Here is a 25,831-nt window from a genome sequence, read left to right as displayed (position 1 = left end):
GCCTCCAGGGCTCTGGTTCGCAGAGCCCGCGGACCGGACTCACCATCAGCGGAGCCGGCCGTCCTCAGAGGCTGCGGGAGCGGCTGCGACTCGCCTTAGGCTCGGGCCGCGTGGATGCCGACATCGGGAGCTCTGGCAGCGGCAGCGTGTTCGCCCGCCCCGGATCGCGGGGCTTGGGTCGGCCCGCTGCGGACCTTTCACCGTCCGGCGCGGCAACGACAACAGCCTGACCGCGGGAGAAGACAGCAGGGGAAGGGAAAAGACATTCTGGCCTTCCATCACAGTGGGGAGGTGACTGGAGGAGACTCACTGTGATGGATGTTTCTTTTTTGTGTGTTGGTTGGGGTTGTGTAATTTGTTTATTTTGTTGCTCTTATTGTTGGACTGTGGGTGACTAAATTTCGTCCAAAAAACTTGTTTTTTTGGATGACAAATAAAGATATCCTGAATCCTGAATCTGAAATTCTAGTTTGAGGGAAGTGATTTGCAAAATCTTTTTTCATCCAAGTTATAGTTGATAGAGGAGAACTTGCTTTCAAAAGGTCCCACAAAGGAGGCTGGTGCATAAATTAAAAGCCCTGACTGATTCATTAAAAAAAGTTGGAAGTTTGATCCTGACTACGGGTGCTGTCTGTCTGGAGTTTGCACGTTCTCTCTCTGTGACCACGTGGGTTTTCCCCAGGTGCTCCGGTTTCCTCCCACATCCCAAAGACATACAGATTTGTAGTTTAATTGGCTGTTGTAAATTGCCCCTCGTGTGTAGGATAGTGCTTGTGTACGGGGTGATTGCTGGTTGGCTCAGGCTTGGTGGGCTGAAGGGCCTGTTTCGATGCTGTATCTCCAAACTAACTAAGCCTGTACTCACCATTTATAAATAACTTCAAGAGGCTCCCCACATCTGCTATGGAATGGACACTGACGAGATCACTTCCGTTTTCGCGACAGGAGGTCAGTGCATCCTTCCAGCCCCGAACCTCCTTGTAAATCTTGTAGCAGAAGCCATTGTGAGAAAGCCAGTCTGGCCCACAGCGTGTAGCTCTGAACTGCCAGAACTCTGTCAAGCCAGTAAAAAAGACACTTAGATTCTCAACCTGGCATTGCAAAACAATCAACGTACGAGGTTAATGATGGTTTGGTTCATTCTGGTCTGGTTTGGTTTCCTTTGAGTACTTTGTAGGTTACTTAGTTTGGGTTTGTGTACTTGGTATAAGTGTCAATTGTCCCCAGTGTGTGGATGTTTGTGTAAATTTGCAGGGATCGCTGGTCGGAGTGGACCTGGTGGGCCGAAGGGCCTGTTTCCACGCTGTATCTCTAAACTAAACTAAACTACTCCGGTTGCCTCCCATGTCCCAAAAACGTGCAGGTTTGTAGGGGACTAACATTATCTACAGTACCTTTTGTTACTTTGTTGGCGCCTTTGTGGTGACTCTTGTGTACTTTGTACGCAAAAAGAATAATTTCACTGTATCGAGGTGTAGGTTTCACTGTAAAGGTATCATCATCATCTGTACTATTCCCACCTGCCTGCATTTCGCCCATATCTCTCTAAACCTGTCCTATCCATGTACCTGTCCAAATGTTTTTAAAATGTTGCGATAGTACTTGCCTCAACTACCTCCTCCGGCAGCTCGTTGCATACGCCCACGATCCTCTGTATGTGAAAAGGTTGCCCCCCCGAGTTCCTATTAAATGTTTCCCTCCTTCAGCTTAGATCTATGACCTCTCATTCTTGATTCCCCTCCTCTGGGTAAAGGACTCTGTGAATTCACCCTATCTAATCCTCTCATGATCTTATACAATAGATCTTATCTAGTTTTTAATTCTTACCAATACCAATTGCTGTACCACCATAAACAAAGCACCGACTATCATCATAGTTTATCCATTCTGGTAGGGAAAAAGGAAGAACGAAAGGACAAGTAAATAAATTAACGTTACTTACCGAAGGGATTAACTTTTCTTGATGAGTTCAAACTTTTCTCACAAATATAGGGCAGCGTGGTCTCACACACGGCTCTGCTCCAACTGAAGCCTAATTTAGAATCTAGTGTCCCACAATGGTGTGTTTCAAACAAAGGTACTGGGGACTGCTCTAAATAAAAGCAAGTTGAAAGCATTTCAATTGGGGAGTTCTCTCCATAACGCTTTACGTTATACTTAAATTAATTTTTTAACTAGGCAAAGTGGACCCGTTGGGCCCAAACCTCTCCTGCATTGGTGCAGCACCTTGTCCTTCCCCCCTCCCCTCTCTCCTCAACGCCTCCCTCCCTCTCCCTTCTCCCCCACTCCTCCTTCCCTCCCGCTCCCCTCCTTTTAAACTTTAAAATGTGAATAACTTAAAAAATATAACACCGATTTGAATAAAACTACTTGCATTATCACTAAAGTGACAATGGTGAGTAATGTGGGCCTAAGATTGTCGTGCTATCGTGTACCGTTTTGGCTGAAGTTCAGTCACAAACAAGATAACAAACGAGTTTTAGTATATAGATAGTGTGACTTAATGTTTGGTTAAGGCTGCACAGTGGTGCAGCAGCCTTACAACACCAGCGACCTGGGTTTGATCCTGACCATGGGTGCTGTCTGTGCGGAGTTTGCATGTTCTCCCTGTGACCCGTGCGTTTTCTCTGGGTGCTCTGGTTTCCTCCCACATTCCAAAACGGGTTGGTAGGTTAATTGGTTTCTGTAAATTGTAGATTGTCCCTAGTGTGTAGGATAGTGCTAGTGTACGGAGTGATCACTGATTGGCGCGGATTTGGTGGGCCAAAGGGCCTGTTGCCAATGCTGTTACTCTCAAAGTAAAACTCAAAATACAGGATAAAGGGAATAGAGGAGGTTAAGAAGAGCATAGTTAAAGTAAGAAATGCTACTGTTGGATTAGCGGTTTAAAAGAGTGGAGCTGTTTTAATACGTGATTGCAGGTCCACTTCTGAGATCAACACACAGAGAGTCACCTGGATTGGGCGCCATCTTCTTATTTACACAACTTTTAAAGCACAAAGACAATTGAATAGGCTAATTAGGCCTACATCAAACCAGAAATTTTCAGTTTCATGTTGACACAAGGAACTGCAGATGCTGGTTTACAAAAAACACACAAAATGCTGGATTACCTCAAGGGTCAGGCAGCAGCTATGAAGTCACCTATCTGTTTTCCACAGATCATCCCTGACCCTGCTGTGTTACTCCAGCACTTTGTATCTTTTTATTTGTCCGCCAGCAGCTGCAGTTCCTTGTGTTTGGATAGGATGGATGAGTTTATCTTGAAACGTTGGAAGCAGAGGATGTTTGGCACAGGAGGTATCCATCATCTGTTACAATGTGCTGGAGAAACTCAGTGAAGCATCTCTGGAGAACATGGAAGGGTGACGTTTTGGCTGGAACCCGGCTTGTTGTAGTGGGGAGGAAAATGGGGAGAGAGGTGGGTGTAGGACAAAGACCAACAAGTGACAGGTAGATACAGGTGAGGGTGGGGGGAGAGTTGATTGGAAGATGGCTTGACAAAGGCCAGAGATGGGGAACGACACAAATGAGATAAGTGAGGAGAGGCGTAAAATTAGAAGTCAGAGGAAGGGATATAGGGGGAAGGGGATGGGGGGGGAGGTGCGGGGAGAGGAAAGAGGGGGGGGGCAGGATATTGGGGGAAATGGGTGACCATCAGGATGCGCACATGGTATAGAGAAAAAAAGGAGGGTGTTGTTGGTAATTGCCAAATACCTGCATCCCAATTTACAAAGCTCAATGGCGCTTTGTCTGCCCATTGCCATCCAGAATCTTCGTCCAAGTGATTTAACCCTATCCACGCCAGAATTCCAGCATTTTGCAGCCGCTCTGTAAGGAAGGTTAACAGCAACATAACAATTTCACAATGTGCTTATTGAGGCGTATCTGTCATATCATTTCCATTACTAGTCCGATGCAAACCCACAAAACAAAAATGTGTCAAACTACTTTAGTTTAGTTTAGTTTGTTGTCACGTGTTCCGAGGTACAGTGAAAAGCCTTTTGTTGCATGCTATCCAATCAGAGGAAAGACTATACATGATTACAATAAAGCCATACACAGCGTACAGATGCAGGATAAAGGGAATAATGTTTAATGGAAGATAACGTCCAGTAAAATCCGATTAATCATAGTTCGAGGGTCTCCAATGAGGGAGATGTTTAATAGGGCTTTTCTGTCATGCCATTTCCATTACTAGGCCGAAGCAGGCCAATAAACCAAAATGTCTCTCAGAATATCTCTTACATTATCCATAGTTTAGTATTGGCCCACCTGCTGAACCGATCAAGATCCTGCTGCAATTTTTGACAACCATTTTGACTATCTACAATACCACCCACTTATGTGTCACCTGCAAACTTGGTAATCATACCTTGTACGCTCTCATCAAATCATTGATATAGATGACAAACAACAATAGGCCCAGCACCAAACCCTGAGACACACCACTAGTCATAGGCCTCCAGTCCAAGAAGCAATCTTCCACCACCACCCTCTGTTTCTTTCCATGAAGCCATTTTTCTAGCCAGTCAGCTATCTCTCCTTGATTCCCATGGGATTTAACCATCCAGAGCAGCCTACCATGTGAAACCTTGTTGAATGTCTTGCTGAAATCCACATATACATCTACAGCTCTGCCCTCATCAACCTTTTTGGTCACATCTTCAAAAAACTGTCCATTAATGATGATTAACCATTTAATCACATTCCAGGTCTCTGCACTGTTTCCATTTTCAGTCATAGTCACAGAACACAGTAACAGACCCTTTGGCACAACTGGTCAATCCTGACCAAGATGCCCATTTAAGTTAGTCCCATTTACCCATGTTTGGCCCATAACTCACTGAACCTTTCCTATCCTCTTGGTCATGTTGACTAACAGAATGTCAAAACCAAACCAAATTTTTTGCACCTTTTCCAGCTTATTGACATCCTTCCCATCACAGGGCAATCAGATGAGGTTCTAAATGTGGCCTCACCAACATCTTGTACAGCAGTACCATGGCATCCTAACTCTTGTACTCAATACCCCAACCAATAAAGGTAAGTATGTCAAAAACATATTTTTACCATCCTGTCTACCTGAGTTGCCACTTTCATGGAACTATGTATCTGCACCCCAAGGTCTCCATTCTACAACACTCCCCAAGGCCCAAACATTTTCAGTCACAATCCTGCCCCGATTTGTCTTACCAAAAAGTAATACCTTTCATGTGTTCGACTTAAACTCCATCTGCCATGTCTCGGCCCACTGGCCCAATTGATTAAGATTCCTTTATAATCTTAGATAATTTTCTTCACTGTCCACTCCACCGACAATTTTAGTGTCATCGGCAAACTAAATAACAATCCTACCTACATTCTCATTCAAATTGTTAATTATACTGTAAATAACAAACAGCAGTGGACACAGCACCAATCCCAAGTGTTACAGACCTCCAGTCTGAAAAAGAACCCTTTACTGCCACCCTCTGTCTCCTAACTTCAAGCTAACTTTGCATTTAAGTGATGATAGACACAGAATGCTGGAGTAACTCAGCAGGTCAGCAGCACCTCCGGAAGAAAGGAATAGGTGATGTTTCGGGTCGAGACCCTTCTTCAGAGTCTCTTTGCGCTGAATAAACCAGCTCACCCTGGATTCCATGTGCCTGCGTGTCTTGTCAAAGGTCTTGCTAAAATCCATGTAGATAATGTCTACTGCACTGCAAAGACTCTCCATGTTGAGAATAACTTTTAATGACATAATGAGGTGGGAAAAAAAAATCACATATGGAAGAGAAAACATTATTCAGGGACAGTTTCTTCCCAGCTGTTATCCAGCAATTAATCCATTCTATCAACAACTAGAGAGCGGTCCTGATCTCCCACCTACCTCATTGGAGTAATTGGACTATCTTTAACTTGACTTTTCAGGACATTATCATGCACTAAACGTCATTCCCTATACCCTTTATCTGTACTCTGTGGATGGCTTGACTGTAATCACGTGCTGTCTTTCCGCTGACTGGTTAGCACGCAACAAAAAAGCTTTTCCCTGTATGTCGGCTCACATGACACTAAACTAAACTAAACACATCTAAGCATACTTATAAACATGGATAATGCATTAGCTCAATATAAAACAGTTACATAATAAAATGAATTTCTAATGGTACTCTTAACCTAAAAGTCTGTTATTAGTCTATGCACTTACATCAAAGGTATGCCTGGAATATTAACAATTAAATAACAATGACTGGCCAAACTGGTTTCCTCCGTGTGCTCCGGTTTCTGCCCACATCCCAAAGACATGCAGGTTTGCAGGTTAATTGGCTCCTGTAAATTGCCCCGAGTATGTAGGGAGTGGATGAGAGAACTAGTGTGAACGGGTGATCAATGATCGGCGTGCTTTAGACATACAGTGTGGAAACAGGGCCTTTGTCCCAAGTCCACGCCGACCAGCAATCACCCCTTTCACTCTTTCTATCCAACACACTAGGGACAATTTACAGTGACCAATTAACCCACAAGCCCACATGGCTTTGGAATGTGGGAGGAAACTGGAGCACACGGATAAAACCCACGCAGTCACAGGAAGAATGTACAAACTCCGTGCAGACAGCACCTGGGGTCAGGATCGAACCCAGGTCTCTGGCGCTGTAAGGCAGCGGAGGAAGCGAGCAGCATGAGGGCGGCGTGAGTACTGGGCCCGTCCCAGGTGCACAGCGTGCGGGGCTTGAGGCTCCACAGCTCCCCGTCTTGTGAAGCCCCGTTGGTTAAACCCTCCCTCCCCAACACAGTGTGTCTTTCCTCTCGGTCTTGGGTTAAACTTTACCCTCTCCACTTGGTTATAGCGGACAATTGTCAATAATGGACACCATACCCCCAACCCACCCATCATGGTCCATGATAGTGAGGGTTTACTGTAGTATATAACTTCCTCAGGTTAAAACATCAGAGGGTGCCGTTTTTGAACTTACTTTTTAAGTACTCCTGCTGCTCACGATCCCTGATAGCCAACAAGTCTCCGCCTTGTGCCTTACATGAAACACGTGCCTCATTCCAAGACTGCAGAGCAAAGAGATTAAACTGATAGCAAGTCTGTGAAACAGGATCTTTCTCCCAGAGCAAATCGCATCCTGTGTCTGGAAAATGCAGAACAAAACCATTGGGCATCTCACTTTAAACTAAATGAAGCTGTTGATGATTTTAAATAGTTCCCATTAACTCTTACCTGAGTTTGGGCAAAATCCCCATTTTTCATCAACATCGTAATTGCTGGTGGTTGCGCACCACAGTAATTTATCTTCTCTACCTTCATCTGTGCACTCATGGTACCATTTATTATTATATTTAAATGGCAGGGCACAAGGCATTCCTCTGGAGGTTCCTAGCACAGTGTGGATGTCTGGAAAATAAAAGAACATTGAACAGTTTTGACCAAAACAATAAACCCTCGTTTTTACCGACACCTTTATAACTGTAGTTTAGTTTGATATATTCTCACGTATACTGAGGTAGAATGAAAAGCTTTTGGTCATGTGCTATCCAGTCAGCGACAATACAATATATAATTACACTCAAGCCGTCCACAGTGTACAGATATGGGATAAAGGGAATAATATTTTGTGCAACATAAAGTCCAGTAAAGTCAGATTAAAGATAGTCTGAGGGTCTCCAATGAGGTAGATGGGAGGTCAGAACCGCTCTCTCGTTGGTGATAGAATGTTTCAGTTGTTTTGATAAGTTGGTAAGAAACTGCCCCTGTACCTGGGGGGGTGCGCGTTTTCACACTTCTGTACCTGTTGCCTGATGGGAGAGGGGAGAAGCTGGAATGACCGGGGTGAGACTGGTCCTTGATTATGCTGATGACCTTGCCGAGGCAACATGAAGTGTAGATGGAGTCAATGGAAGGGAGGTTGGTTTGTGTGATGGTCTGGGCTGCTTCCACAATTTTGGATTTTGGTTATAGTGGGCGGACATGCCGATGGCTGCCCAAGCTGCCCCTGGCCGCTTCCTCAGCCGCCATCATTACCACCGCCACCGCCTGTATTACCGTACAAGAACTGGGAGCTTTGTAGCACAGGGCAGGTAAAGCTTTACTTTAATGATTCAGCTGGAAACAGGCACCTCTGTCAGTGCACTTCTTCCTCAACCTAAAAGCTGTTATTGGGCCTCTACACATGAAATGTGCAGACACAACCAGGCGCCACAGTCTAAGAATAGGGGAGGCTATTTAAAACTGAGGTGAGAAAAAACCTTTTCACCCAGAGAGTTTTGAATTTGTGGAATTCTCTGCCACTGAAGGCAGTGCAGGCAAACTTACTGGATGAACTTAAAAGAGAGTTAGATAGAGCTCTTGGGGCTAGTGGAATCAAGGGATATGGAGAGAAGTCAGGCACAGGTTACTGATTGTGGATGATCAGCCATGATCACAATGAATGGCAGTGCTGGCTTGAAGGGCCAAATGGCCTCCTCCTGCACCTATTTTCTATGTTTAACTCTATGTCTATGAAATGCCAACTATTACACTCGGTTATAGTGGACAATCAGCAACAAACCCCCATGGTGATTTTAACTGAGTTTATAGAATTCCTTTATTTTTGCAAATCATAAAGTGCTGGAAGAAAGGGACAGGCAGCATCTGTGAAGGAAATGTATCTGTGGAGATGATGTATCAGGTTGGAGTGTCTGAAAAAAGGGCCCAGGAGAGTCCAGGACCAGAGGGCACAGCCTCAGAATAAAAGGACGTAGCTTCAGAATGGCACTGAGGAGGAATTTCTTTAGTCAGAAGGTAATGAATCTGTGGAATTCATTGCCACAATCAGCAATGAATTGTGATCAGGTCATTCACTGGAATTTTGAAGGATGAGAGGGGATCTTATAGAAACATATAAAATTATTAAAGGATTGGACAGGCTAGATGCAGGAAACATGCTCCTGGTGTTGGGAGAGTCCAGAATCAGAGGCCACAGTTTAAGAATAAGGGGTAAGCCATTTCGAACTGAGATGAGGAAAAACGTTTTCACACAGAGAGTCGTGAATTTGTGGAATTCTCTACCTCGGAAGGCAATGGAGGCCGATTCACTGGATGCATTCAAAAGAGAGTTAGATAGGAGCTCTTGGGGCTAGCGGAATCAAGGGGTATGGGGAGAAGGCAGGAATGGGGTACTGTTTGTGGATGATCAGCCATAATCACATTGAATGGCAGTGCTAGCTCAAAGGACCGAATGGCCTACTCCTGCACTATTGTCTATGCGTCTATGCATTGGGTATTTTGGAGCGTGGTTTGACAGGTTCTTGATTAGTAAGGGTGTCAAAGGTAACGGGAAGAAGGCAGAAGAATGGGGTTGTGAGGGTAAGATAGATTAGCCATGATTTGGGCCAAATGGTCTAATTCTCCTATCTCACATGACATTGAGAGTTCCATGAACCAAATATTTCAATCATGACACCTGCTGGTGTGTGGGCACTAGGGGGCTCTGCAGCCACAGGTTTCACTAAAAATCTATGATTCCTTGTTAATTGTGTTTGCTCTAATATGTTGCTAACACAAGCAAACAACTTGTAGGATTAATGCTTTATAAAGTATATCTGCACTGTAGTTCACACCCCTGCTCAACACTCAGCAATCCATCAGGGAATATGATCGAAATAGTGAATAGTCTCAAATGTTTGAAATAGTCTGAAGATGGGTCCCGATCCCAAATGTCACCTATCCATGTTCACCAGAGATGCTGCCTGACCCACTGAGTTACTTCAGTACTTTGTGTCTTTTTTTTGTAAACCAGCATCTGCAGTTCCTTTTTTTTACATCAAAATAGTGTTTGTGGGTGCCTTGGTGTCAAACGCAAGAAGCTGATGTAACAGTACCGTCATTCAGATCCTCATACCTTCGAGAGTCAGTGAGCACAGATACAGGCCCTTTGGCCCAACTTGTCCATGTTGACCAAGATGTCCCATCCATTTGGCCGTCTGGTCCATATCCCTCTGAACTTTTCCTATCCATGTACCTGTCCAAATGTCTTTTAAATGTTGTTATAGTACCTGCCTCAACTACCTCCTCTGGTGGCTAGTTCCATACACCCACCATCCCTTGTGTGAAAGAGTTGACCCTCAAGTTCCTATTAAATCTTTCCACTCTCACCTCTTGATTCCCCTATTCTGGGTAAAAGAACCTATCTATTTTACCTTTAGCCTATCTTTTTGCTTTAGTTTGGCACTGGTATTGTTCTTTTTAAAAATTTCTGAACTTTCTTTTAGACTTTATTTTAGACATACAGCGAAGAAACAGTCCCTTCAGCCCACTGAGTCCATACCGGCTAGCGATCACCCCATACTACACACGAGGGGCAATTTACAATTTACAATTTTACTGAAGCCAATTAACCGGCAAACCTGTACGTCTTTAGAATGTGGGAGGAAACCAGAGCATCTGGAAAAACCCATGTGGTCAGTTTTCAGGACATATTACAATGAAACGCTCTTGACTCTTGATGATATTTCTCGCATGATTTTATACACCTCTATAAAATCATCCCTCTGCTTCTCTTCACTACTAAATAAGCTAATAGATATTATTTTTTAGCTCAACATCGCTTTCCCACACTAATCCCTTATCTTTCTCTTCCTGTAAAAATCAATTGAAAAAAAGACAGTGAAGGAACTTACCACAGCTCTCTGGTGGAGAGAATCCCAGAGATTCACGAGCTGCTGAATGAAGACATTTTTTCACGTCCCGCCCCTGAATGACTTGGTTATTCCCTGCATACCTTACCCAGGAGAATGAATGCATCTGTCAAGTCTTTGGAATGGTTGCAGAGAGTTGTGGAGGCCACTCGGTCCATCACACAATCTAACCTCCCTTCCACCGATTCCATCTACACTACGTTCTAGGTTTCTCGGTTCTATGAATAGCACACAAAATAAAGTTGTTCGCTGTATCACAATAATGAACGAATACCAAGACCAACAAAATATCCCTAAGGCACTCACCCTCAATTACCCTGGAGCTTGTAGATAAAACAAAATACCAAGAGTCACACCATGTGATACCAGCTGGCCTGTAACAATGCTGTACACATATAGGTGACCTACAGACGAACTATAACAAACCGCATGTCTAAATCACCCTCAATGCGTTTAATTGTGCTATTGATTTTCCATGGAAATTTTATCAAATTATATTTGACCCCAAAGCACAGATGCATGTATAAGACAGAACTATCTTTAAAAGGAACCTCTTAGAGATGGAGAAAGTTATCAGGGAAGTTCTGCAGTCTCTCCAATTTCTTTTGTACTTCTGCAAATTATAATTTTTCAGCATTGTCCTACCTTCATAAAGATGCTCACATGGACCTTCGTCTTGAGTCATGTACCTTCTCCATCTGTCGTAGATGTTCCTCTCTGCCACAACACGATGCCCTTGTCCAACGGCTAACTTATACTTGGAGGCACCGGCTAGCACCTTCCCAGTGCAATGCCACTGCAGGATTCCTGTGGTGGAATCACAGCTGAACAGCTTTAAAGGCCGCTGTTTGTCATTGATCTCCAGTCCAAGACACGAGCTGCTGTCTAAGTGGAAAAGTCTATGCTTAGATACCCATTTCCACAGCATGCTTCTTGAGGGCTGGCTACAGTCATCGAGTCGAAGATCCTGACCTTCCACATTTATACACGTGTCGACGTGCTCACTCTGCAGAATAAAGAAGTTTTTACCTAGGGAAGGAGAAACCTAAGTTAGCAAATGAGCAATGAATGCTGTAAAAATTAATTATTGGAAGATTACGACCGTAAAATAATAAAGTCTTACTTTCAAAAGTGAGAAACATAAGAAGAAAAAAAAACTTTAAAGTCATAACCATAGAGCCATTGGAGCAAGGAAACAGGCCCTTCAGCCCAACTTGCCCATGCCGACTAAGATGCCCCATGTAAGCTAGTCTTTAAACTTTAGATATAGAGTACGGACACAGGACCTTCAGCCCACCAAGTCTGCACTGACCAGCGATCCCTGTAAACTAGCACTATCCTACACACTAGGTACAGTTTTAGAATGATACCTAAACTAATTAACCTACTTCTTGGCGTCTTTGGAGTGTGGGAAGAAACCGGAGCACCCGGAGGAAACACACATGGTCACAGGGAGAACATACAAACTCCATTAAGGGGTTGGACACGTTAGAGGCAGGAAACATGTTCCCAATGTTGGGGGAGTCCAGAACAAGGGGCCACAGTTTAAGAATAAGGGGTAGGCCATTTAGAACTGAGATGAGGAAAAACTTTTTCAGTCAGAGAGTTGTGAATCTGTGGAATTCTCTGCCTCAGAAGGCAGTGGAGGCCAATTCTCTGAATGCATTCAAGAGAGAGCTAGATAGAGCTCTTAAGGATAGCGGAGTGAGGGGGTATGGGGAGAAGGCAGGAACGGGGTACTGATTGAGAATGATCAGCCATGATCACATTGAATGGCGGTGCTGGCTCGAAGGGCCGAATGGCCTCCTCCTGCACCTATTGTCTATTGTCTATTGTCCATATAGACAGCCCCTTTAGTCGGGTGCGAATCTGAGTCTCTGGCGCTGTGAGGCAGCAACTCCACCGCTGTACCACTGTCCCTTCATTCAATTCCACCTATCACAACACACTGAATGAAGGGTTGTAATAAAAACAGGCAAAAATTATTCAAGACTTTTTTTCTGTAGAAACAAGGAACTTGCTTACACAAAAGGACACAAAGACTTTTTCTTGTTCCTGTAACCCTTCCTAACTGGGGGACAGAAGCTTAAAAAATATCCCACAACTTGAAATCCGAGATTTTACTGTTCTAGTCACTGGTGAGTAGCCAAGAGTAAAAATAAAGCTATTTTTAAGCTAAATATTTAGAGTGTATGTTCCAAATCAGTAACAAAATGTTAAAATTAAAAAGGGACTGCTACATAAACTTGAGTCAAGTGGTTAAAGTAAAAAATATACTGCAGGACGTTAATATAATATTTGTAGCAAAGCAAAGCCAATTATCAATACCTTATTCTAATTTACAAAAAAAAAAGATTAAAAAGTAACAGGAATCATTCAAAGAAATTGATCCATCAGTCACGTTCAAGCACTGGGTTGTCCTGTGAACGGTGGGGAGGGGGGTTGAGTGTATTGTGGATAAGAAAGGTCTCAACACGAAACGTCACTTGTACTTTTTCTCCATAGATGCTGCCTGTCCCGCTGAATTACTCCAGCAGTTTGTGTCTATCTTCGGTGTAAACCAGCATCTGCAGTTCTTCCATACACATTGTACTTTGATGACGGTTTGATTGATGTTTACAAACTGCCAATTGCAGTCTTGATCTTTTCAGTACTCTGTAATTAATTGAATAAAAGCTCCTTGTTAAGAATTTTAAAAAAACACGAAGCAATGAAAAGAACTAGGTTCTGTGCTTCTCAAACTTAATGGACCTGAACCAAACTTAACATTGTAGAGGTTGGCAAAATTTGAAGTTAACTTCATGGAAAAATATCCTCTATTGACTAACCACTAATCAGTTCAACTTCTAGAATTCGCAATGACTGTTCCAAGATCTCTTCAAATGGAAAACAGATTTTTGGCGTGTGGATGTTGTTTGAACATGGGAATATATATTTGCACAGAAACGTACAGAAGTGGAGGGATGGGGAGAGTTTTCCAAGCATACTTTGTGAACATGTGCACAGTTAACCTGCAGTACCTGCTATCAGAGAAATGTGGCTGCAATGTGCGCTAGTTTTGGATTTAGCTTTAGAGATACAACACGGAAACGGGCCCTTCAGCCCACCAACTCCATGCCGACTGTAGATCCATGTCTGGTTTTACTGTTGTGCACCCGGTCCGTAATCCAGGCCGGGTTTGGTACTGTGTTATCCTGGTGTTAGCTGGGTAATCATGTTGGGGACTGGAGGTAATGGAAGCCAGCATCTGTACTATAAGGACCCGCTAATAAAGGACTTATATATATACCTGAGTGCCTCTCAATGAACACACTCACAAACATGGTGTCAGAGGTGGCCGTTATTTAGCTTTTGGGTCACCACAATTTGTTTCCTCAAGACTTTTGACGTCTCTAACCATGGCTGATTCTTTTTGGAGGCCTAATCCACTTGTCTTTGACGGCAACATCGGTGAACGTTGGCGCACCTTCGAGGAAGATTGCGATGTATTCATTGTTGCTGCACACCACGACAAGACTCCCCACGTACAAGCATCCATTCTCCTCAATCTTGCAGGTTTGGAAGCAATCCGTCGGGCGAAACTCTTTGTTTATGTTGAGGCTGTGCTGGATGCGGCTGGTGCAGTTATCACAACTGCCGAGACGATTCACGACCCTGTGTGCCTTAAGAATAAATTTCGGCAGCTGTGTGCTCCGCAGACTAACCTTATCTTGGAACGGCACAAATTCTTTACATGTTCCCAGAAACCGGGTGAGCCGGTTGAAGCCTATATCAACTCTTTGAAATACACCGCGTCAAGTTGCAGATTTGGTAACCTCTGTGATTAACTCACGAGAGACAGGCTGGTGTGTGGTATCACTGACGAGAAGGGGCCTTCTGCGTGATTGCGTTCTTACTCTAGCTAAAGCGATTAGCACCTGTCAGATTTATGAATTGACGGATGTCGACACAAGGACTTTGAGTGCCGTGCCTCAGCCTGTTTTGCGCGTTGACTCGACGGGACCATTTATCAGAAAGGATCGTCGACCGTTCAAAGTGACACAAGCCCAGCCTGGCAGGGCTGGCGTCAGCCTCGTTAGTGATTGTACTAATTGTGGTTACTCTCATATAGCCAAACGGGAGAACTGCCCGGCTTTTGGACAGATTTGTCATGGCTGCAAACGGAGAAATCATTTCTTGAAGTGCTGCAGAAGTTCCAATACGATTGGGACAAAACAAGCTGTACATTTGATACACCCAGAGCCTTCACATGACTTATCAGATAGTGATACTGTAAACTTCAGTACACCTTCAGTGGATGGAATTCGCCTCAATGCACACTGTCCGGGGCCAGTTAATTAAGCACAAAGATCCCATGGTCACATTAAAGATAAACAATGTGCCTGTTGTTGTGAAAATAGACACAGGTGCGGCGTGCAACGTCATATCTCTTGCCGAGTTTTCAAGGCTTCGTAGAGCTGAGGAATTAAAAACATGTGACGCAACCCTCCAGGCATACGGGGGGAACGAAGTGCTTCCTCTTGGAGTGGTGGAGCTACGGTGCCACCTCGCGGCACAATCGTACAATTTACAATTTTACGTCATTGATTGCACAGTCGTGCCTCTCCTTGGCATTGAAGCATGTATCGACATGGGACTGATTTCATTCGGCAAGGCCGTGCATCAGCTTGCGCCAGTCCCAGACTCCACACAACGTATCCTCGCGAACTATAAGGATATCTTCAGCGATGAACTGGGCAAGCTGCCTATCACTTACTCAAGGAAGCTCTAGGAGTTATTACTCCTGTTACGGAGCCCACTGACTGGGTATCCTCGATGGTGGCCGCAACCAAGAAGGACAAGCGGGAGATACGTATATGCATCAACCCGAGGGATTTAAACACTGCACTCAAGCGACCTCATCACCCGATGCGCACTGTGGAGGAGGTGGCCGCACACATGGGCAAGGCCACAGTGTTCTCCGTTCTCGATGCCAATACCTCGTTCTGGCAAATTCCCCTGGACCACAAATCATCTCTGCTCACTACTTTCAGCACATCCTTCGGACGCTACAGATTCTTGCGGATGCCGTTCGGCATTAACGCGGCCAGTGAAGTGTTTCAACGCTCTATGGAGCAGCTCTTCGAAAAGATGCCCATGTGCGATTGTTGTCGATGACATTATCGTGGCGGGTAAGGACGTGCAGGAGCATGATGTTAACTTAAGGAAGGTACTCAATCGTGCCAGGGAGATACACTTAAAACTCAACCCCAACAAGTGCAGGTTCCGTGTCAACAAGGTAAACTATGTAGGACATGTTTTCACCAGTGAGGGCCTCAAGGCTGATCCTGAGAAGACAGCAGCCATCAGTGAGATGGCAGTTCCGACTGACGTCACCAGCCTGCAGAGGTTCCTGGGCATGGTGAACTATCTTGGCAAGTTTATTCCTCACTTTAGTGAACTCTCCGCTCCACTGCGACAGCTATCTCACAAAGACATTGCATGGACGTGGCATGAGCAACAACAGCGAGCTTTTGACGCTCTCAGACACCTGATGTCGTGTCCTCCCACCCTGGCATATTTCGACGTCAATCGACCAGTTACGCTGACCTGCGACGCATCCCAGTAAGGTCGGTGCTGCGTGCCTGCAGGATGACCAGCCCATTGCTTATGCTTCAAGGACCATGACAGATGCGGAGACACGCTACGCACAAATCGAGAAAGAACTGTTGGCGGTTGTCTTTGCATGTGAAAAGTTCAACGATCACATTTTCGGCAAGGCTACCATTGTGGAGACTGATCACCAACCACTGATTTCCATACTGAACAAACCACTCCATGCTGCCCCGGCGAGACTGCAACGGATGCTGCTGCGTCTCCAAAAATACCACATTACACTAATCTACAAACCCGGCAAGGACATGCACCTAGCTGACACCCTGTCCCGTGCGCCCAGGAAGACCTCTAACGAGCATGCTGCCGAGAAGGATTGTTTTGATGTAATGATGGTCGATCATCTCCCCTCGTCTTGTTTGGAATTGTTGGTGGTACACACGGCAGAGGACGACACGTTGCAGTCGCTTGCGTCCGTCATTCGACACGGTTGGCCGAGCAAATCGCATATGGTACCATTCTCTGTACAACCGTACTTCCCCATTAGAGATGAGCTGGTTATCGAGAACGGGGTCATTATGAAAGGCCACAAGGCGGTGATCCCTGCCTCACTACGGCAGCAGTACTTTGACGCAATACATAGGGGCCACCCTGGCGCTGAGGCAACGGTTCAGCGAGCCAAAAGTATGTTTTTCTGGCCTGCTATGTCTGACTACATGTGCCAGAGGGTGCAATCATGTGCAGTGTGTAATAGTTTGGCCCCACATCAGCAAAGGGAACCACTTTTGCTGCACCCAGTTCCTGATTTACCCTGGTCCTCTGTGGCCACTGACATTTGTGAGTGGCGTGGCAATCAATATCTGGTTCTGGTGGATTCCTATTCCGGATGGTTCGAGATCGATTTGCTCCGCATAGTTTCCTCAGCGGCGATAATTCAAAAACTGGCGAGACATTTCTCGGTCCATGGGTCTCCTCACACCCTCATGTCGGATAATGCCGGTCAATTTACCAGTCAGTGTTTCAAGGACTTTGCCATGCGCTGGGATTTTAAACACATCACCAGCAGCCCGGAGTATCCACAGTCAAACGGGCTAGCCGAGAGGGCTGTCCGTACTGCCAAACAGGTCATGGAGAGATCCAGAAGAGCCGGGTCTGATGTATTCCTGGATCTCCTCAATCTCCGTAACGTTTCACGTGACCCGGTATTGCGTTCGCCGGCCCAACGATTGATGTCCAGACAAACTCGTACCACCCTTCCTGTTGCAAGACACCTGCTGCAGCCCCATGTTCACGAGCCCCAATCTGTTCAGGCTCAGCTGCAACATAAACGGCAGATCCAGAAGGCGTATTACGACAGGTCTAGCCATCCTCTCCAGCCTCTGTCGGGGGGTCAGACGGTCCGTCTGCAGACCCAGAAGGGTCATGATCGTCTGGGTGTAGTTAGTGGGACCTGCCAGGAGCCGCGGTCCTATCTTGTCCAATCGGAAGGAGGAACCTACCGGCGGAACAGAAAACACCTTCTACCGGTGAATGAGCCGGTGCCATCTCATCCGCGTCCGCATGGCTACACGGAGGTCGCAGATGGCAGGTTACAGACCAATGGAGGCCAGGCGTCGGCAGACCACAAGCTGGTCTTAACACCAACAAAGGAGCCGGTGATGGAATCACCCATAAAGTTGCCTACACAGCCACCCATGACTTCACTGGTGCAGTCTCCTGTGCAGAAGGCCGTTGCGAGACCAGTGCCGTTTGAACCACCACCCATGGTGCTGACACCTACAATGGATACGGCGGAGGGCTTGTATCGTACTCGTGCAGGACGGGTCTGTAAGCCCAATCCCAAGTACCAAGACTGTGGCTAGACACTTGCTATGGACTCTGGTTAATTACGGTCGTTACCGTTCCCCTTTTGTTTATCTTACTCGAGTTGTATCCTCCTCTGCTTAGCGTTTGTCGTAGTTGTTTTTTCATCCCTTGTATTAGGATGGGGGTAAGTTGTAAGTTGTAGTTGTTTCATATTGTAGTGGCTTTATATACTTTTATCTAGTTTGGGGGGCTTATGCTTAAGAAGGGGGATGTAGATCCATGTCTGGTTTTACTGTTGTGCACCCGGTCCGTAATTCAGGCCGGGTTTGGTACTGTGTTATCCTGGTGTTAGCTGGGTAATCTTGTTGGGGACTGGAGGTAATGGAAGCCAGCATCTGTACTATAAGGACCCGCTAATAAAGGACTTATATATATACCTGAGTGCCTCTCAATGAACACACTCACAAACACCGACCACCTATAACCCATTCACATCAGTTCTATCCTACACACATAGAGACGATTTTGCAGAAGCCATTTAACCCACAAACCTGCACATCTTTGGGATGGGGGAGGAAACCGGATCACCCGGAGGAAACCTACGCAGTCACAGGGAGAACGTGCAAACATCACATGGACAACACCCGAGATCAGGATCAAACCCGGGTCTCTGTAAGGCAGCAACTCTACCGCTGCGCCATCGTGCCGCCTTGGTTATCACCCATCTTCATTTATTCAGAAACAATTTACCGTCATGTTTGGCAACTTTCCAACACTTGATTAGTTCAAGTCCACTTCACAAATTAAATGAAAATAATATTTTTAATTCTACTCTCCCATGAAATAAATGTCCAAATTCACTCACACTTCCATAGAACACACGTTGAACAGTACAGCACAGGAACAGGCCCTTCAGCCCACAATGTCCGTGGTGAACCTGATGCCATTAATCTAATCTCCTCTGCCTGCACATGATCCATACCCCTCCATTCCCTGCACATTCATGTGCCTATCCACTTAGAACATAGAACTTTCATTCACCATTAATAAATCACTGCATTTCTAGTTTACCGACCTGTTACGCTGCTGCAAGTAAGAATTTAATTCGTCAGTTTTCAGGACATATTACAATGAAACTCTCTTGACCCTATTCCTCTCATGATTTATGTACCTCTATACGATCTTTTTTTTTAATCTTTAAAATCCGAAAAACTTTTTTTATATGTGGGAAATCCACAAAGAATTCCAGACATCATTCCTTGGTAACTCAATACCAGAATCATGCAACATAAGCTGGAAGGGGTGCAGAGAAGATTTACGAGAATGTTGCCTGGACTTGATAGTCTGAGCTATAGGGAGAGGTTGGGCAGGCAAGGACTTTATTCCTTGGAGTGCAGAAGGCTGAGGGTGAGCTTATTACAAGCTAATCCCATTTGCCTGCATGTGGCTCCATATTCCTCTAAACCTTTCCTATCTGTATACCAAATGTCTTTTAAATCTTGTTATTGTACCTTCTTCAGCTACCTCCTCTGACAGCTCATTCCGAGGTACAGTGGAAAGCTTTTGTTGCATGCTATCCAGTCAGCAGAAAGACAATACATGATTACAATCGAGCCATCCACAGTGTACAGATACAGGATAAAGGGAATAACGTAAATAACGTATAGTGCAAAATAAAGTCCAGTAAAGTCCGATCAAAGATAGTCTGATATTCAATGACACGAAGCGGAGCTTTGCTTTGAGATTACCGGCAGATTACTTTTGAATTAGACTGCCATTTTTAAAAGCAGCTACACAAAAGGGATGCTGAGGTGGCATTGCACTGGGAGAACAGCTGCCTCACAGCGTCAGGGACTCCGGTTCAATCCTGACCTCGGGCACGATCTGTATGGAGTTTGCATGTTGTTCCTGTGACCATGTGGATTTCCTCCAGGTGCTCCGGTTTTCTCCCACGTCTCAAAGATGTGCGAGTTTGTAGGTTAATTGGCCTCTGTAACTTGCACCAAGTGTGTACGGAGTGGATGAGAAAGTGAGGTAACATAGAACTAGTGAATGGGTGATCGATGGTCAGCGTGAACTCGAGGCCCATTTCCATGCTGTATCTCGCAACAAAACTAAACTAAACGATAGATAAATACAATCCCAGTTATACATTCAATTAAGAATAAACAAATGTATTGCTCTGAAGTTCAAACCCCATTGGGGGCACTGCAGTGGGGCAGCGGAAGAGTTGCTGCCTTGCAACGCCAGAGACCCGGGTTCAAATCCAAACTACAGGTACTGACTGTACAGAGTTAGTTTATTTTCCCTGTGACCACGTGTGTTTTCTCCGGGTGCTCCGGTTTCCTCCCACACTCCAAACACATGCAGGTTTGTAGGTTAATTAGCTTCAGTAAAATTGTAAATTGTCCCTAGTTTGTAGGATAGTGCTAATATCCAGGGTGATCGCTAGTCGGCATGGACTCGGTGGGCCGAAAGGCCTTTTCCGCGTCCAAGTCTAAAGTCTAAAACTTCGCACAATTATATTAGGGCATGTTTAAACAAAAACTGTTAAAAATACAACTTCATATATCACACACACAGACAAATGTTTAGAGACAAAAGGACAGAAGGTATCAGAAGGTAGATACAAAATGCTGGAGTAACTCAGCGGGACAGGCAGCATCTCTGGAGCAAAGGAATGGGTGATATTTCGGGCTGAAGGGCTGAAGACCCGAAACGTCACCCATTCCTTCTCTCCAGAGATGCTGCCAGTCCCGCTGAGTTACTCCAGCATTTTGTGTCTACCTTCGATTTAAACCAGCATCTGCAATTCTTTCCTACACAGAAGGTACAAGATGCTGGTTTACAAAAAAAGACTCAAAGTGTTGAACTCAGCAAGTCACGCAGCATCTCTGGAGTCACCTATTCACGTTCTTCAGAGATGTGGCTTGACCCGCTGGGTTACTCCAGCACTTTGTCGCTTTCATTTTTGAGTTAGGGATAAAGGAGGAACAAACTGTGAAGCCAGAGTAAGGAATATAGGCAGAAGGGTATGGGGGAGGGAAGAGGAAAAATAGGTACAAATTCAGATGGGGCACAGAGAAGCGATGGGGGGAAAACAGGGGAGGAGGTTGTTAGTAGGTTGGTTCCATTGTTCATTTTGGCACATATTACAGTAAACAATCTCAATTTGAGTTTTGAAATTATGGAGTCAAAGAGTCAGACAGAGCGGAAACAGGCCCTTCAGCCAAACTTGCCAACACCACCCAACGTGCCCCAACTACACTCATCCCACCTGCCTGTGCTTGGCCCATATCCCTCTAAGCCTTTCCTATCCACGTACTTGTCCAATGCTTTTATAACAGAGCCTCAGAGGGCAGTGGAGGCCAATTCTCTGAATACATTCAAGAGAGAGCTAGATAGAGCTCTTAAGGATAGCGGAGTCAGGGGGTATGGGGAGAAAGCAGGAACGGGGTACTGATTGAGAATGATCAGCCATGATCACATTGAATGGCGGTGCTGGCTCGAAGGGCCGAATGGCCTACTCCTGCACCTATTGTCTATTGTCCATTGTCAACAACCTCCTCGACTAGCTTATTCCTTAAACCTACCATCCTTTGTGTAAAAAAGTTACCCCTCAGGTTCCTATTAAATTTTTCTCCAATCATTTTAAACCTATGTCCTCTGGTTCTCGATTCCCCTACTCTGGGTAAAAGACTGCATTTACTCAATCTATTCCCCTCATGATTTTTTACACTTCTATAAGATCACCCCTCATCCTCGTGCTCCAAAGAATAAAGTCCTAGCCTGCTTTACCTCAACCTACAACTCAGGCCCTCCAGTCCTGGCAACATCCTCATAAATCTTAGACATAGAATCTCAAAACTAGGCCATTCGGCCCATCGAGTCTACACTGCCATTCGATCATGGCTGATCTGCCTTTCCCTCTCCACCTTATTCTTCTGCCTTCTCCCCATAACCTTTGACACCCATGCCAATCAGGAAACCTGTCTACTGCCTTAAAAATACCCATTGACTTGGCCTCCACTGCAATGAATTCCACAGATTCACCACCCTCTGGCTAAAGAAGTTCCTCCTCATCTCCTTTCTAAAGCTACCTCCTTTTATCCTGAGGCTGTGCCCTCTGGTCCTAGACTCTCCCACTGGTGGAAATGGAAGGATTGAATGTTGATACCATCAGGTTGCAAGCTGCCCAAGCGCAATGTGTTTAGTAATAGATGAGAAAGCTTCTGGTCATGTCTTTAAGCAGCCCTCTCGCTACCGGAGCCTCCGTCCCCATTGTAAAGCTGTCTGGCTGCTCATTCCCTCTGCATTGACCGGCCAGGCTGCCAGTCCCGTCCCCGCTCCCAAGCGCCTGTAGACGGGGCGAGATTTCAGCAGCGCTCACCCACCCAGCAGCTCGGGCAGGTCGCCTTGGTCCTGGTCCTGGTCCTGGTCCTGGTCCGGGGCGCCCCGCCGCACCTCCTCGTCCGACAGGGTGTGAGTACAGGAGGAACACAGCAGCACCCAGGACACCAACACCGCTCCCCGGGTCCGGACAGGATGCATCACGTCTCCGGCCGCTGCTGCAGCGCTGAGCCCGCAGCCTGGAGCTCACAGCCAGCCAGACCACTGTGGGTGGGTGTTCACTCCGCTCACTGCAGCCTCCTGCCCAGCTCCGCCTGTCAGTCAGCCGGCCCAGAGTCACACAACCCCTGCACAACACGCCCCCCAGACCCCTGCACAACACGCCCCCAGACCCCTGCACAACACGCCCCCCAGACCCCTGCACAACACGCCCCCAGACCCCTGCACAACACGCCCCCCCAGACCCCTGCACAACACGCCCCCCAGACCCCTGCACAGTACTCAATGCCCCTGCACAACACGCCCCCAGACCCCTGCACAACACGCCCCCAGACCCCTGCACAACACGCCCCCAGACCCCTACACAGCACTCAATGCCCCTGCACAACACGCCCCCAGACCCCTGCACAACACTCAATGCCCCTGAACTACATTAAATACCACCACCCCTGAATCCACATTGTACAGCCCCCTGAACTACACTCTATGCCCATTGAACTATATTAATCATCACCCTGAAACTACATTAAACACCCCCCATTTACATTAAATAGCTCCCCCCTGAACTACACTATGCCCCCTGAACTACACACATTGCCCCTTGAACTACATTCTATGCCCCCTGAACTACACTCTATGCCCCCTGAACTACACTATGCCCCCTGAACTTGTCCAGCCAATGAACCTAATGATATGAACATTGAATTCTCCAATTTAAGGTAACAAACCTCGAAACCTCTCTCCGCACCCTCCCCCCCCCCCCCCCATCTTCTCTGTGCCCCACCTTGACATACCCATTTTCCCCCCTTCCCCCTCCCCTTCCGCATACATTCCTTCTTCTGGCTTCACAATTCGCAACTCTTCTATCCTTCCTTCATACCTCTTGTCTTTTCGCCTCCACCTATCCGCCTATTAAAACCCCCCTCTCACCCGTACCCAGAACCAGGGGCCACAGTTTAAGAATAAGGGGTAGGCCTTTTAGAACTGAGGTGAGGAAAAACATTTCCACACAGAGAGTTGTGAATCTGTGGAATTCTCTGCCTCAGTCAGTGGAGGCCGATTCACTGGATGCATTCAGAAGAGAGAGTTAGATAGAGCTCTTAGGGCTAGCGGAATCAAGGGGTATGGGGAGAAGGCAGGAACGGAGTACTGCGTGGATGATCAGCCATGATCACATTGAATGGCGGAGCAGGCTCGAAGGGCCGAATGGCCTACTGCTGCACCTATTGTCTATGTATCTATGTATCCACCCATCACTTGCCAGGCTTTGTCCTGCCCCTTTTCTTTAATAGTCCTCTCCCCCTCCCCCACCCCTCCAGCACAATCAGTCTGAAGAAGGGCCCGACCCGAAATGTCACCTATCCATGTTCTCCAGAGATGCTGCCTGACCAGCTCAGTTACTCCAGCACTTGGTGTCTTTTTTTTAAATAACCCAGCATCTGCAGTTCCTTGTTTGCAAGTTATACTGACCGCGAGGCCTCCTGCGATGCACAGCAAAGTTTGAAGTTCCCATGATAAAGTGCAGCGTACACAGCCTAAAATAAAACAGAATGTGCTGGGAATACTCTACAACATCTGTGCAATGGAACAGACAACCCCCGCAGTCCATGAGAAGATCTGTTTAGTTTTTGTTTAACATTTTCTGTTTTATTTTTGTTCTCCTGTGTTGCCTTCTTACTTTTGAGTCAATAACTCAAACTAGGGGCGGCACAGTGTCGCAGCGGGTAGAGCTACTGCCTCACAGCACCAGAGACCTGGGTTCAACCCTGACCTCGGGTGCTGTCTATGTGGAGTTTGCACCTTCTCCCTGTGACCATGTGGATTTCCTTCGGGTGCTCCGGTTTCCTCCCACATCCCAAAGAAGTGCGGGTTTTGTAGGTTAATTGGCCCTAATGTGTAGGGAGTGGATGAGCTAGTGGGATAACATAGAGCTAGTGGGATAACATAGAACTAGTGTGAATGGGTGATCGATGGTCAATGTGGATCCGATGGGCCGAATGGCCTGTTTCCATGCTATATCTCTAAGCTAACGATTTCCTCCTGTATAAAGTGGTCTCAACACACTGTATGAAAAGTTCATCAAATGCAAAGCGACAGGGGCTTTACTCTGGATGATGACAACCTACTTTACATGAAAAGAAGATCTTTTGAAGGGAGAAATGAACAGAGAGGGAAGTAATCAGAGATATTTTCAGAGCTGCTAGGCTGTTGATGGACTGACTATTGTTGGTTGAAAGGACTGGTGAATACATAAGAGCTGGAGAAACAGTCTCCATGGCGTTTTTTGATTGACTGAAAGATATAGCCTGAAAACAGGCACTTTGGCCCATCGTGTCCACTCCGACTATCGATCACCCATTCACACTAGTTCTATATTATCCACTTCCTACACACTAGAGGGCAATTTACAGAGGGCCAATTAACCCACAAACCCTCACGTTTTGGGGATGTGGGAGGAAACCCACGCGATCACAGGCAAGAACGTGCAAACTCCACGCACAGACAGCACCCGAGGTCAGGATTGAACCCAGTTTTCTGGCGCTGTGAGGCAGCGGCTCTACCAGGTGTGCCTCTGTGCCACTCTGGTTGTGAGCCAAAGTTTGGTAAATGATTCCGAGTGGTGTTGCCCTTCAAGGGAGAAATGCGACAATCCCAGGAAGTTTAGGATAAATAAAACATTCATTAAAAAATCAAAATCATCCTTTGTGTGAAAAAGTTACCCCTCAAGTTCCAGTTAAAACTTCTCCCCCTCCAAAGATGCTGCCTGCCACTCTGAGTTACTCCACCACTGTGTGTTCTTTTTTGTAAACCAGCATCTGCAGTTCCTTGTGTCTTCTTCTTGAGTGTTTAATCTCTAGAGTTGCTGTTGCAGCTCAACCCAAAATACTTCTCCTCACATACCCTCCAGACATTGCTGTGTTTTATTGCCGTTTACATAGCTGTAATTCCGATCCCCTCATCCACACCAGTATCTGTGACTTTCATTTCAAATTCCTCCTGACTACATTCCACAATTACTGCAGCCATTTGCTTCCCTAGTTATCAGAGTGTTTGTTTGTGCTTTGCAATGTATCAGATTGCCCATTTCTCAAGATGTCAGTTCCAAAAACATTCCCATTTGCTTGTTCTGTCCCTGGGATAGATCACTGTGGGATGTTTACAATGAGATGGCTTACAGGGCCATAAACCTTCC

The 25,831-nt window shown here is 46.0% G+C and overlaps 1 protein-coding gene across 1 annotated transcript in view; it reads right to left on the bottom strand.

Moving 5' to 3' along the window:
* The window catches only part of pla2r1 (phospholipase A2 receptor 1), a 73,679-nt gene extending 51,059 nt beyond the window's left edge, over positions 1-22,620 (bottom strand). Inside the window, exons 1-7 of the mRNA XM_078404618.1 lie at positions 22,464-22,620; positions 11,317-11,700; positions 7,217-7,390; positions 6,963-7,127; positions 3,718-3,831; positions 1,943-2,092; positions 866-1,054 (exon numbers count right to left, since the gene is read on the bottom strand). Coding sequence (XP_078260744.1) covers positions 866-1,054; positions 1,943-2,092; positions 3,718-3,831; positions 6,963-7,127; positions 7,217-7,390; positions 11,317-11,700; positions 22,464-22,620 — 1,333 coding nt within the window. The remainder of the gene's footprint in view (positions 1-865; positions 1,055-1,942; positions 2,093-3,717; positions 3,832-6,962; positions 7,128-7,216; positions 7,391-11,316; positions 11,701-22,463) is intronic.
* Positions 22,621-25,831: the final 3,211 nt, after the last annotated feature.

Source organism: Rhinoraja longicauda, chromosome 8, assembly GCF_053455715.1.
Source record: "Rhinoraja longicauda isolate Sanriku21f chromosome 8, sRhiLon1.1, whole genome shotgun sequence".
NCBI lineage: Eukaryota > Metazoa > Chordata > Chondrichthyes > Rajiformes > Arhynchobatidae > Rhinoraja > Rhinoraja longicauda.
The sequence above is the reverse complement of the archived record's forward strand: the minus strand, read 5'-3'. Positions and strand labels throughout refer to the sequence as shown.